A 14,158-nucleotide genomic window follows, 5' to 3' on the forward strand; every position below is an offset into this window, starting at 1 on the left:
CTTTGATGCTGTACTACATGTGTTGTACCATGCAGTATAAAATACTATAGGATTAGTGAACACCATTTTCTGGCTTGTAGCTGCTGTATGGAGCAGTTCTGTCTCCTGCTCTGCTCTTGCATGAGCACAAAGGCGCACGTGAACGCCGGTCGTTTCACACTCTGCCACAGATTGACAGATAATTGAAATGCACCAAGACCTGCAGCAATTCAGCAGCAAGGACAGGAGGGCTGACTGATTGCTTTGGAACTGTTAAATTAACCTTGCAAATGTTTTACGAGGAACAAAATGCATTTGTTATGTTGTTAGAGCTGAAGAACGGCACAATCTAACAGAATAAATACAATTAGGAAACAGCATTTCTAAAAAGGAAAATAACAGCTCGAACTGTTATTTAGAATTCACTGCATTGCTGACATGTACCGGACAGTTTTAGTTTTATTTCCTGTGGTTTAAATATTCAGATGCTCTCATGCTGTTGAAGTGCTCAGTGGTTGTGATGCTCTCAGCTCGTGATGCTCGAAACTGTGACGATAAGAGCCGCGTGTCTTCTGTTCGTGTGGAAAACTGTTTTGTGTGTGAATCTCTTCAGGTGCAGAACCCAAACTCCCGCAGCCTCGTGGACTCCCAGAAGGACCCGCGGGTGCTTGAGGGTTTCCAGGGCTGCTTGGACTCAGTCATGCTGAACAACAACGAGCTGCCGCTGCAGAACAAGCGCTCCCGCTATGCGGAGGTGGTGGGACTCACGGAGCTGAAGCTCGGCTGCATCCTCTACCCAGACGCGTGCCTGCAGCAGCCCTGCCGCAATGGAGCCACTTGCACCAGCCTGCCCTCTGGTGGTGAGTAATAGGAAGTACACCAGGCAGAGCAATTACCTCACACTGAAGCTTCTGAAAAACAGGCGTGCAGGTGTCTAACCCAGTCTAATTCAGTCCCCTACCAGAGAAGACTAAATCTAAGGTAGTTGAGAAGTATAATTGTAATTGCAAAGTGTGAAAACTACTCTTTCGGTAAAGTGAATGTACGAGTGGCAGCACACACACACACACACACACACACACACACACACACAAACACACACACACACACACACACACACACAGCTTCCAGCCGAGGTGCATGTTTGTTGTAAGGCTATGGCACCAGCTGGCTTCAGTGAACACTGCTGTAAGAATTCCCACACACCACATGTTCCTCATTTACTCTGTAATGAGAAAAGCATCTCGAGAATAGCGGCAGCCCACTGTTGTCACTTGCACACCGCTGTTGAAAGGTTTGTGTGTCTCTCATGTATTTGTACACAAACAATCAAAAATGCTAATTCACCACTGTCTCTTTTCTAACGTGTATTTGTGATTTTAAGGGGTTTGTTTGAGCTTTTTTCATGGATTTACATGTCAGAGCAATTCCCTTTTGTGTATGTGTGCATCTGTGTAGCTGTGTGTGTGCATCTTCATTATGCTTTGTACTGGAGTGATTTCCCAGCGGTGCGTGTGTGTTTTGGCCAAGCAGTTGTAAACAGTGCACTGACTGCTCTGAATTGGTAATGGAGTCTATCTCCTTGCCCCCCCTCACTCCCTTCCTCTGTTTCTTTGCCAGGGTTTTCATGCAACTGTAACCCCCAGTACACCGGAGGGCGCTGTGAGATGGAGATAACGGCGTGCGTTCCCAACCCGTGTCAGAACAGTGGTGTGTGCAAGCCCATTGGCAACGCCTTCCTCTGCAGTTGCAGGAGAGGCTTCAAGGGCCTGACGTGAGTTCCAGTTCAAACATCCAAACCTCAACTGAGAGTCCTTAACAAGTCAAGTCACCCACGTTTGGGCAAAATCAGCTTTTGTTACACACTGCTGGAGGTGTCTCCCCGTGCCAATGGTTTTATATGGAGGTGCAGTATCTGGGTGCTTTCACACCTAAAGGATGTAGTTCGATTAAATCAAACTCAAGTTTGTTTTCCCTCTCGGTGCAGTTCATTTTGTCTGGTGTGAACGGGGTAATCACACTTGGGTGCGCACCAAAACAACTGCACCGAGACCCCCAAAATGAGGTGGTCTCGATCCAAATCACTTAGCAAACTCTGGTGTGGGACCAAACGCTATGAATCACATGAAGACTTTGGGTAGTGTGTAGATTTTCCCCTTTTCTGTTAGTCCACCAAAAACATGCTGTCTGATTAATGGAGGACAAAAGTGTAAGGAGGTGAAGTGTCTCACAGACACCAGGTCTGATGACTCTGCGGGCGATGTAATGTAAAAAACAATAATCAACGAGATGACCAACCCACGTTAACATTCATAGTGAATAACGTCGATAACACCAGGGGTGTCATTTTATTGAACTTACCACTTTTATCTAACATGACTGTTCCAGGCTACACACGGCTTCTCAGCAGGATTTATGTACAGAGTAATCTGTTCACGTGGAAAAGTAAATAAATTACTGATACTTACGGATCAGTGTGCAGATTGAAACTAACATGTCTGCTAAGTGTGCAGGTGAGGTACACTTGTGTCCCACAATGCTCTGTAATGTAGACAATCTCTATATTTTACTAAAATGAGTTTTAGTACTAGTATTACTTCCGATTCTTTACTCAGTTTGAAGTACTAAGTACAGTATGTGCTTTAAAATGTACCTTAAACACTGTTGATAAAGCCTATGGGAGAATTAAGTCCAGATGTTTTTATCAAACTTTCAAACATTAACATTATGCCAGAGACAGTTTACGGTATTGTATTAATGAGAACACAAATACAGCAGCTGGTAAAAGTGAAGTGGAACCATAATAATAGATCAGCATTAATTAGTTCATTATATTTTTGTAATAATAGAAACATTTAGGTCAAGTACTTATATTAATTGTACTAAGGTAAAGTACTTAAGTAAATGTATTTAGTTATTTTAAGGTGTTGTTCTTTATACTGACAGCAATGCCAGTGTACTTGATTAGTATAGTAGTGAGTTTACTGCAGCTTGACCTCATCTACAGGCTCAGTGTCACGTCTGAGGCTTTCTGCAGGTAATTGAGCATAGCAAGGACTTGTTGTGAGTAGTAGTAGTTAGTGATTAAGTACCCCCCATCAATAACTGCCTCAAGACTAATGTAGAGCTTATGTTATTTATTAGATTATAAGGTTTATTTGCCTAAATTGGTGGTTAACTCCATTAAAGAAACAGTCTATTTAAACTAAAATGTACTGTTTAGCAATGCTAAGGTTAATGGCTAAACTCATGGATGTAACCTATTTAAAATATAAGTAAGCCAGATATTGTATCTGCTGAACCTTGTAACTTACGCTCAGGTAGGTTACATGTTAGAAAAGAATCGTTTTTTCACACTGACAATATGATGGAATTTATCTGCTTTACATGATGCATTGTTTATACTGAGAAACATATTCAACATATTTAAAGTAAAGACTCATGGATCATTTCACGTGTCATCAAAACATAGTCCTGAATCCTTTAAAAAGCTTTTTGAAAACACTTAAGTATGGATTGGACATATTCAACCTGGTATGAAATAATGTTGTATTGGCTGCAAGTGCTATTCACAGCCACAGGGAGGCAGTGTTCAATCACAGCTCAGCATATTGTCCATCGCTTCCAAGCATCTTCAAACACAACACTTGATCCTGCTTGTCACATTCCCAGATGTAAGACGAATGACAGCTGACAGAACCGAACACTCTGTGAGGTTGATGTAGTCGTACTATCCTTCACAGGCACACACACTTACATGCATACTGTAAAGATACCACGATTATACAGAGGCTGATCAACTTAATTTACCAAAGCCTGATCCTTTATTAATTCAGGTTGCAAGAAGTTTACTGAGTGATTTATTATCTTCTTTTTCCTCAGTGTGGGAAACTTGAGAGAATGAATTCAGCTCAAAGATCTGCAAACTTCCCACAACAGAAATGCATCATCAGTCCTTCACCCTACTGTGCACCCTTGAAACATACTCATTTTTTGTAGTTCCCCACTGCAGCAGCAGCTTGCATCACTCTGTTAAGACAACTACCACAGCAGTGTGATGCTGTGACTGATGTTCAGTCACAGCATCATCTGTATTGTGCTCTGCTATTTAAATGGTTCCTATTCGGTTACTGCAGCTTGGTGTCACTGGTTGACTCTCTATCTATCTATATCACACTATCTGTGACCTTTTTTAACTTTTTAACTTTTAGATTTAGATTAGAACTTTTACTAGTTAACGTTACTAGTAAGCTAAACACAGTCTGCATCTGACTCATACAACAAATAACCCACAATGAGATTATTAGGGACGATAAAAGTTTTGTGGGTGCATTTTATGCTATGCTGGGCTCTGTACATGCTTACTTGTTAATATCTCATCTAAAAAATAAAGTCAATAAGCATTTCCTAAAATGTCCATGCACAAAATGATATTTTGAATACTATTGTCACTTTATATCAGATCTTAATTGAAGTTCATTGTGTCACTGTTTTGCCAGCTGTACCGTTCTATCAAATGCACACATTTGAGAAGTCTTATGGATTTTACTTGTATTTGCCCAAACCCCAGCTAAACTTTGAGATGTTGACTGGAATTTAAATTGAGTTCTGAGGCTTTGTGGAGTTTGTAATGACTGAAGTGCCAATGGGTACATAAGGTTAGTGAGTTTAAGAAAAGCCTGGATAGGTGAGTAAAAGAGCAAAAGACAAGAACAAAACACTTTCCTTTCCTCTCGAGCCTCCAGCAGTGACCTTAAATTCTCTTTTAATTCTGTAAAAGTTAAATGGCACTGCACAGTGAGTTGATATTCCACACACAGCAGCTTAATGATACTAAATACAAAGGGATTGTGTTGTGAGCCCACCCAGGGATCACTTCTTCTGCAATCTATCCTTAGTGTATTTTATCTTAGTCACTCTTTTACAAAGTGATCCAACTGGAAGCAGGTAATATAGCAGTCTAAAGTTATTCATACATCATTCTCTTCCTGTCTCTCTTCCATCTTTTCCATCTTGCAGGTGTGAGGAAGACGTGAATGAATGCGACCGCAGCAATCCAGAGGGCGAGTGTGAGAACGGTGGCGTCTGCGTCAACACTCACGGCTCTTTCTACTGTAACTGCACCGCAGGCTTTGTGGGCCAGCGCTGCAGCCTGCGGCCTGTCGTCGTCCCCGACATGCAGGCGGGTCACGCTGTGGTCGGTAAAGAGGAGCTGATTGGCATCGCTGTGGTGCTCTTTGTAATCATTACCCTCATCATCCTCTTCATCGCTTTCCGCAAGAAGGTTTTCCAGAAGAACTACTCGCGGAACAACCTGTCTCTGGTCCAGGACCCAGCCACTGCAGCGCTCCTCAACAAGGCCAATGGTATTCAGTTTAAGACCCTCCATTGCACACCAGGGGATCCTCTCAACTTATACGCAGAGCCAGGGCTGGGGCCCACTGTGGTGGGAGGGGGTGGGATGATGGGACCTCCGCAGGTCCCTGTGAGGCCCATGGCGTACACCCCCTGTTTCCAAGGAGACCCACGCTCCACACTGGAGAAGATGGTGGATGGGCGCAGTGTGGAGCATACAGAGATGAGCACCTTTCACCCAGAGTCACCAAGGATCTTGTCAGGAACCACCAGGAGGGGGGTGGTGGTGTGCAGCGTGGCCCCCAACCTGCCGCCAGTGTCACCCTGTCGCTCAGACTGTGACTCTATTCGCAAAAGCCCATGGGACAGCGATGAGGGTACGTGTTCTTAGAAGTGGCCTGTTTTCGACAACTTGCTAATGTTGGGTTAATCCATTTCAGCACTTACAGAATATTTACTTCTAGGATAGAACTAGTAGAACTGAATCCCTAAAGGAATCATGCTAAAGATGCTCAGTATGCTCAGACTGTTAAAAAGTTAAGGTTATCCAGTAACAGCGAGTGTGATGTCTTCCCAGTTGTCAGAACAACTGCAGCAGCAGACTGAGGTGGATGAAAGAAAGTGACATTACACTCTCCTTCTCCAGCATACTCAGCTTTTGTGCAGGGGTAGTCCCTGGCATAGGGAACATGCCAGGGAGAGATGTGTGCGTGTGTTTAGTTTGTTCTTCCTTTGGCGTGTGCAGTTTAGATACTGTAACACCATATAATGGGCGTTATCAGTTGTCATTAGTCTCGTAATTATCTGTCAGTAGCATATCATCAGCGTTGTCCTTAGTGTGGTGCTTGTCCTCCCATGGGAGCAGAACTCCAGCTCCTTACATCCACATGGCATCCTGTTTGCTTCAACATTACTCTGTTGGCAGATAAAAAATACAAAATGCAGGCCCTGATCCCGAGCCTGTTCCAGGGATGGATCGCTCTACTCACACGTTGGTGCTATCCTTACGATATAATAGCATGATTTAAAAGGGTGAATGACATGAAAGATAGGAAGACCTGACTAATTACCATTGAATAACAAGCATGTATGCATACTATTCATCATTTTCTATGCTTGTGTTTGTTTTTGATTCTGACCTCTCCCCATAGGTAAGATGGTTGACATGGCAGAGGAAGTAACATGTTTCTCAGGGAGCAACAAAGGCAGTAACTCAGAGGTCCAATCACTGAGCTCCTTCCAATCTGACTCCTGTGATGACAATGGTAAGCCCCCAACCCATGCCCAGCATTTAGGCAATATTGCAGTTGACTAGTGTTTCAGTTTTAGACGTGGTTGTTTCAAATTGCTTTGCTTGTTTATTTTTTGGTCACACAGGGTGTCTCATTCTTCTGTTCGCAAACCTTTGCTCATCAAGATCCATGCACAAGCAGTGCTTTTCTTTATTCTTGGTTTTCATACATTTGTGAGGAAATGTTTGGGCATTATTTGCTTCTATATTGTTGCATTAGTTAATAACAAATGAAAATATGCAGACTGACAGACAAGCTCAGCATAAATCAGCTCAGACACTCAAAGTTGTTATTGAAAAAAATGTCTTCAAACTACAAAGGTACACTGAAGTTGTCAAATGTCTGCTTCAAACAGGAAGTGCAAATAATGAAGAGAGAAGAGAAGAAAGAAAATCTTTAAATGTAATCAATTTTTTGTTCCTAAATGTAACAAAGTTGTTAACAAAGTTAACATACTTTCTCCCCTAGCACTACAAGGTTTTTATGGTCATTCTCAGTACATTTCTTGTGTTATTATTTTAGCCACATTGTATTTGGGTTTATGACAAATTAATGCAGAAATTTCTAATTCATAAAAAAAAAAAATACTTTGATTTCATATTTTCTCCTTGACTTAAATTTATTTTTTTTACTTGTACCTCAGCTGTAAGTCGCTTTGGATAAAAGCATCTGCCAACTGATTAAATGTAAATGTAAAGTAAAGTATGCAAAAATTATAATATCTACTGTAAATATCATCATTCGGATTAATAAAGCGTACTAAAATATACAAAACCCTTAGAAGTTATATACATTTCAAAGAAGAAAATAATGCAGGGATGTATTCCCAAGGATTCACAAACTTTTTCTCACAACTGTAAATGCGCCTGCTTATCGATTTTTAAACAGCATCATTATGGTGTTGAATGCTTTGTTTGTTGTGGTGTTGTTGACTGTGGCCTTTGTGCTGGAGCTATGTATTTGGTTTTGTGTTTCATTTTCAATGCATCATGCTGTTCTCACCAGAATTTATTTGCAACCCATGAGATTCATCGTTTTACTTTTCAAAATGGTCATTAGTCGAGAAATGACAGCTTTTTACCCCCTAGTCATTAGTTGACTCATTATATGGATTCTCCCTCTCTGCAGTGTTAACATCGTTGCCATCGTCATTCCTGTGCTTGCTATAGTCTGACTGGTATCACCAGATTAGTGTGTGTGCACTTAACGACAGTAGTAGGAATAGTAGGAGAAATATCTTGTGTTGTTGGATTTTTCCTTTAATATTGTTTTGTTGTCACTTGGTTTTCTTTGTCTTTGTGAAGTTATTTTCTTTGTTTGGTAGTGTAAATCTCCATATGTATATATGATTATGTGAAAACTGCCCCCAAACATCAAAATCAGCAAGATGTCTTAACTGTACCAAAAGGCAGACCTGGTAGTCCATCATGAGCAGTGCCACAGGTGTGAGGGGATACCCCCAACCTACACCACGATGAGCATTATTCACTTTGAATGACTGTATTTTCAAAACTTATCTTTTTTTCCCTCCACAAGCCTCCATAGTGACCGTCATTCGACTGGTCAATGATGCAGTCGACACAATCGAAAGTGAAGGTACCATGTCTCATTCCCTTTGTGTCTCTCCTCTCACTCACCCACTCCTCTCTTATCTCAGTCTTGTTATTGCAGTATCTCATCTGAAAGAAGTCATAGGTTATATACTTAAGTTAAACACACTCTCACTGTGGGTACTGCATTATTCAGTAAAGGCCACTCTGGGCCCCTTCTGTACATACTGTAGATTAGGTCCCAACATGCCAAGACCTGTGTATAGTGGATTATTGCTTTTCTGCCATCTCACACTTTGTCATAGTCAGTGGTTAGTCAGTCCACCCAGCTTCTATGTTAGCTTCTGTTCACATAGCTCTAGCCCTACATTTAGACAACCTCTCAAGCAAACGCTAAAGGTCGCTGTTCTATGTTGTTCTTCCATCTGACAGTGTCAGTCATGGACCAAGGTCAAACCTACAACAGAGGTGACTACCAACCCCCCACCCCCCTTCTCTATCCTACCCCTGCTTATTCATCTGTCCTTCTATCTAACAGCAGTGAGTAGACAAAATAACAACCACTTAAAACTAAATAACTTGAATTAAGCAGTAGATACCTCTACAGTATAAGCTAGGTCTCATTTACCTCTACATAAGTTAGGCAGCATTTTTCAGCTTCGATCCTCTCTAGAGCTCATAGGTTTTCCTGCATTACTTTGTAGACTGTATTCAAATTCCGAGCACTGATTTTCAGACGTACTGCTGAATGATGATTAGTATCATGACAAATTATGCTAATAGGTTTCCAACCTATTATGACCCACCAGAGTGATCAAAGTAGTCTCAGAGAAAGGAAGGCACTCCGCTGCTTCTTCAGTCATCATTTGCACTAACCTGCACTGCGCCCCACTGGTTAGATTTTTTAATTGGCCTGCTATAAGTACCCCACCATGCAACAACTAGAGCAAAAAAGATGGAAAAACAGGTGTTCCAAGTTACACACAACAGTCAGTAGTCTTTGGTCATCATTCAGAAAGGGAAAGCAAGAGACTACATAGATGGGACACACCACAAAGACTAAGCAGTCTCTTCCAATGGTCGCATGCCTTGGTGTGTCTCAGCCCTTGAACCCAACATCCTGATGACACTAACATTTAAAATAATGAAAGTTGAAAGCAAAACCATTTCAATTGAATGACAGCAGGTTATGCAATAAACTACAGTAGGGCAAAATGTTCACATATAGTAGATTTCAGTGAATTGTGAATGCCGTGTTGTTCACATATTGAAGGCTTTTCTGCTAACAAACGTAGTTATTCTAGCAGTCAGCAGCCAGCTAATTTGTAGAGTCTGCGTGAAACTTAAATCTTCAAAAATACCATTCAGCTAGACCATTCGTACTCAAATGATTTTGTCTACCCACTGTAACCTTCTGTCTCTGTGCATACCCAGCTGAACGTTTATACTTTAATTTGTCACTGGTAAATTCTTCGGCTCATCCCCTTCCCTAGGCAGAGTTTTGTGTGCCCTAGGGAAAAGGCATACAAAGCTCTCTGTGCGTCTGTATGATTTCATGTGATATCCTATCCCCTCTCCCCATCACTCATTGTATGCTGACTGGCAGTCACTTTATAAACCCTCACCCTTTTGCCTGTCAGCTCTCACCTTTCTGCATCCCACTGTGCTACTTTGGACTTTTATCTCCAGCCTAGTGATGGCACTGTTGGTACTGTACCAGTTGTTGCTTGATGATGTTTTCACAGCCTCAGTCTTTCCATGGTTTGTGTTATGCTTTGATGCATGGATGTCTTTTTTATTTGATTTGTCATTGCTTTTCTTTTAACTTCATTTATCGTTTGCTCTTAAATGAAATCTGCCTACAGGTAAATTAATCTGTAGATTGCCTTTTTGGTCAGCCAAGCCTTTGTGATGAGTATCATCATTCATGCAATGTCAGTAGATTGTTGTTCTGGTGCCCAATGCTTACTCTTTAGCATATACCATTTAATAAATAATTTCATTTCATCATAGCACAGAATATGCTCTTAAGGGTCAACAAGTCCTCTTGCTTTCCAATACAGCCAAGACAAGCAGCGTTGTTTTGTTTGAATCAGTTTATTATAATGTAACAGCGTGTTCATAAATACATTCAGAAGGCTGGACTAGCCACACTTGCTATTCATTGTCAAAGTGAACCCCCCACAAAATATAATAGATTCAACAGTTTTATGCAGATTGTCAAACAACCTGCCTGTTTAGAGGTTTTACTGATTTATAACACTAGCAATCATTGGCAAAAGCAAAATTAGTCACTTCTCCGGAAAATGTAACCATCGGATGGGTTCAGAAGAGCCAACAAATCCTGTCACAGTATTCTGGCAGTGTGGCCTTGCTGTGACTCCTGTGAACGGACGCAGCAACTTCCAACTGTCAAAAACATAGCTGTATTCAAACAGCACTATTTGTGTAGTGTGTGGTGGTAGCAGGGTACGCTGGAGCCAACAACCCGCTGATGATTGCTACACTGACCATAAGGAAAAATTCCCAGCCATGTGGCGTACCTCTCTAACATCCAAATGTCGCTGTGTTTTTGAGTTCTTCAACTTGGCTTAAGTGCTGCAGTTTTTCATGATGATCTCAGCATGCTGTGACACCTGTGACCCCGATTCTGAAAGGCTATTGTGCATGTCATATACCCTCCAAAGTCTTAACATGTTTTCTGTACAGGTTGTGCCTTGTCATGTACTTGACCTTCAGCAACTCTGTGTACCGTTGTGTATTGTGGCTAACGTGCCTGGTGTATATTGAAGGCATGTCTCCTGCACCACTTCCCATTTTATGATGTTATGGGGTGACTGTTACTAATCATCTCCCCTTCTACTGTCCAGCATATCACTGGGACACTTCAGACTGGATGCCAAGCACCAGGCTATCAGACATTGAAGAGGCACCAGGCTATGAGGCAGGTCCTGGCAGTGAAGTAGCAGGCCCAGCCCGCCACCTTGGAGGAAGCACACGTGGACTGGAGTCAGACTACTACCTGGGGGGCTATGACATTGACAGTGACTACCCCCCTCCCCATGAAGAGGTATTCTTGAGCCAGGACCAGTTGCCACCACCACTGCCCACAGGTGAGGACTATCCTGAGCCCTATACAACGCTGCCTTCCAACCCACCTGTCTCCAAGGAGAGTACTTTGAGCTCTGGCAGCACTGGGCGTCAGAATGCAAGGCCACAGTTCCACCCCAGCCAATACCTACCGCCTCACCAGCTGCCCCTTGGGGAGGCACCGCACGGAGACTTTAGCACTTCAATGAGTGGGGTAACCCCAGGAAATGGGGACACAGATGACTCTGTGTCACTAAATATGCGACTTTCAGTTGGTGCATCATCAGCCTCAGACATGTCGGCCCCCTGCGGGCTGGATGACTCTGAACATGGCAGTGATTTTGACAGTATGGATGAGCTTCGTCGAGGGGTGACCATCATTACTGACTCACAGCAACAGACTGAGGTGTGATTGAATGACCAATATAGAGATGCTATGGGGTGTATAATGGGCCAGAAGGAGCATAACATCAGTGAAGATGGAAAAAGATACACAAGAAGCTGTTATCACAGGGGAAGAAGTGCTTTGTCAGCAATGCTAGGTACTGCTAGAACCATATACACTACTATAAGAATGGCTTTAAACCACAAATTTAAAACCTCATCTCACTTGTATTGTCCTCCCATCTAATTCTGTCCATAAATGGGAGTGTTTTACATTTTTACTGTACCACGAACAACAAACCTGTTCATGATACTGCATTGTCAGTCCTGTCCCCTGCAGTGGAGAACAGTCAGAAGTGTCCTTCTTATTCCAACAGGGAGTCATTTGTTATGTGACAAGAACGTGATAGAGAATGTGAATGAGAAAGAGTAATCCAAAAAGCAATTGAATTGTAAAGATGTGGTAGAGAAAATTAGAGAATGAGAAGGGACAATCAAGTAAGTGGAAGGGTGGTTTGGTTCCCTGCTCCTTCACAGAAGCCCATTGGACTACTTCTTACTAAAAGAAAGACACAAATCCCCATTTTGTTTTTACCGCCTTAGATTTGTAAACTTTGTAGCTCTCCAAGCTTGTACAGACTTTGTAAAATAGTTTAACATTATTGGTGAATAAGTATGAAAATCATGTTCTGGACACATTTCAAAAAGCCACTTTGCTTTAATTTGGAATGTGATTGCTCTTTCCCAAAAATATAAGCAACCCCACCCCACCCCACCCCACCCCAGCCCTATTGAGCCATTCGGGGATAGCAGCTGATTATCCCAAACTGTCCAATGTGTGACATGCCTTCCATTTTTGTTTTATTCCCCCAGATTGTGGGCAGAAACCAAGAGCTGCTGTAGTTGCTAATATATTTTAAGGCCTGTTATTTCAATTAAATTAAACAATCTTGAATATTTACACTAAGGCTTTAAAGCCCACCCAAGGATAAATACTGAATTCCTGTATCACCCCATAATTGCTTTAAGGTGATCAGGAAAGCCAGATGTTGGGAATAGATGCCATATTTTAACCTAAGTACAAGATCTGGATTCTAACTAGTACAGTTAAGCTAGAAAATCCTAAAAGCTCAAATTAGCAACCACAGCCACGCTTAGCTTTAGCCATGTTGTTTTGTGGAATTGCTTTATCTTTGTTGCACTAGTGATTTGGTGTTGACCTGTCATTTTGTTTTTTGGTAAGATTTTGTGCTGTCTTGGTGGCACTGTGTCATTATGATAAACAGACATCATAAAAGACCCAGTGTCACTCCAGAGCTGTAAACCTTTGGCAAAAATCATTTTTAAACTCCAGCTGAGTTGATGCCCATCTTTTATGTGTTTTTTTTTTCCTCCTTTTGTTTAAACTGTTTGAGTTGTCATGCCACTATTCACCCAAAGCTGTGTGAGGCAGACATTTGTTACTGAGTTTAGTGCATTCCAGTGTTTTCAATTACTTTGTAGCCTCGTTTGATTCCAGAAACACATCTGCGGACAAATCTTAAACTCTTATCCAGGTCAGTAAAGGCTTAGTTTCCTTCTTGCCTCTAGGACAGATGGCACATCTGAACACTCCAGATCATCACGGTATTGTACTATATTGTGCCTGATCCATTCAGGCCTGCAGCTCCTTGTTTTTTTTTTCTTTGTAAAATATGTATGTTTGTGTTTAAACTCTGTACAGTGTATATAGCTAGGGTGTTAAAATGCAGATTTTGTAGATATGGAATTGCAATCCTGAACTGCCTTTGGGTTTTTTGTTTTCCTGTTGTTGTTGGACAGCTTGATGTGGATGTCGACAATAAGAGACCGTGGAATATTAATTATTTTCACATCATTCCTCCTCTGCAACTGACTCTTTGCTCTAAGTTGTTTTTGTTACTCTTTTACTCTTTAATTGAATGCCATTCAATATTATGGATGCATTTTGCACAGTATTAACTCCAGACATTACAAACCCCCAAGAGATGTTTTGTATTTTATTAAGTTGACACATTTTTATGGTAATGAGGGAGATCTTTTGTGATCATTTTCTAATGTTCTTTTCAGGTCTGTGTGTTTTCAGAGATGTTAGGCAGTATCAAAAATATGTCCCCTATCTGCAGAAACTGAGTGTACAAAATGAGTGCTTTTTTAAAGTTTTTTTTTTTTTTAATTCAGTACAGAAAATAAAAAAAAGGTTCTTGCTCACCGAGTCACGTGTCCTCACTTCTGACAGATCGCTACAGCTGTTTACTGGCTCTTAGGCTAAATATTTGATGATAATTTGCATTGTGCACTCACAAACATGTGACATGAAATTTAAAAGAATCAAAGCTGGTTCAAACAGTGCTCACTCACTTCTGTTTGCCTTTGCCAAACACCAGAGGTAAATGTTTTTCTTTCTAGCACTACACCAGTTGGGAATGAGTTTGGCATCATACAGTCTATCTACAATATTCAGTATTCACAGTACACAACGCCTAATTT

At 41.5% G+C, this 14,158-nt stretch overlaps 1 protein-coding gene across 1 annotated transcript in view; it reads left to right on the top strand.

Moving 5' to 3' along the window:
• Positions 1-13,853, top strand: part of fat3a (FAT atypical cadherin 3a) — a 129,480-nt gene extending 115,627 nt beyond the window's left edge. The window contains exons 25-31 of the mRNA XM_026379071.1: positions 593-839; positions 1,600-1,753; positions 4,999-5,711; positions 6,486-6,599; positions 8,163-8,222; positions 8,609-8,644; positions 11,047-13,853. Coding sequence (XP_026234856.1) covers positions 593-839; positions 1,600-1,753; positions 4,999-5,711; positions 6,486-6,599; positions 8,163-8,222; positions 8,609-8,644; positions 11,047-11,678 — 1,956 coding nt within the window. The 3' untranslated portion in view covers positions 11,679-13,853. The remainder of the gene's footprint in view (positions 1-592; positions 840-1,599; positions 1,754-4,998; positions 5,712-6,485; positions 6,600-8,162; positions 8,223-8,608; positions 8,645-11,046) is intronic.
• Positions 13,854-14,158: the final 305 nt, after the last annotated feature.

This window comes from Anabas testudineus, chromosome 13 (genome assembly GCF_900324465.2).
Source record: "Anabas testudineus chromosome 13, fAnaTes1.2, whole genome shotgun sequence".
Classification (NCBI taxonomy): Eukaryota; Metazoa; Chordata; class Actinopteri; order Anabantiformes; family Anabantidae; genus Anabas; species Anabas testudineus.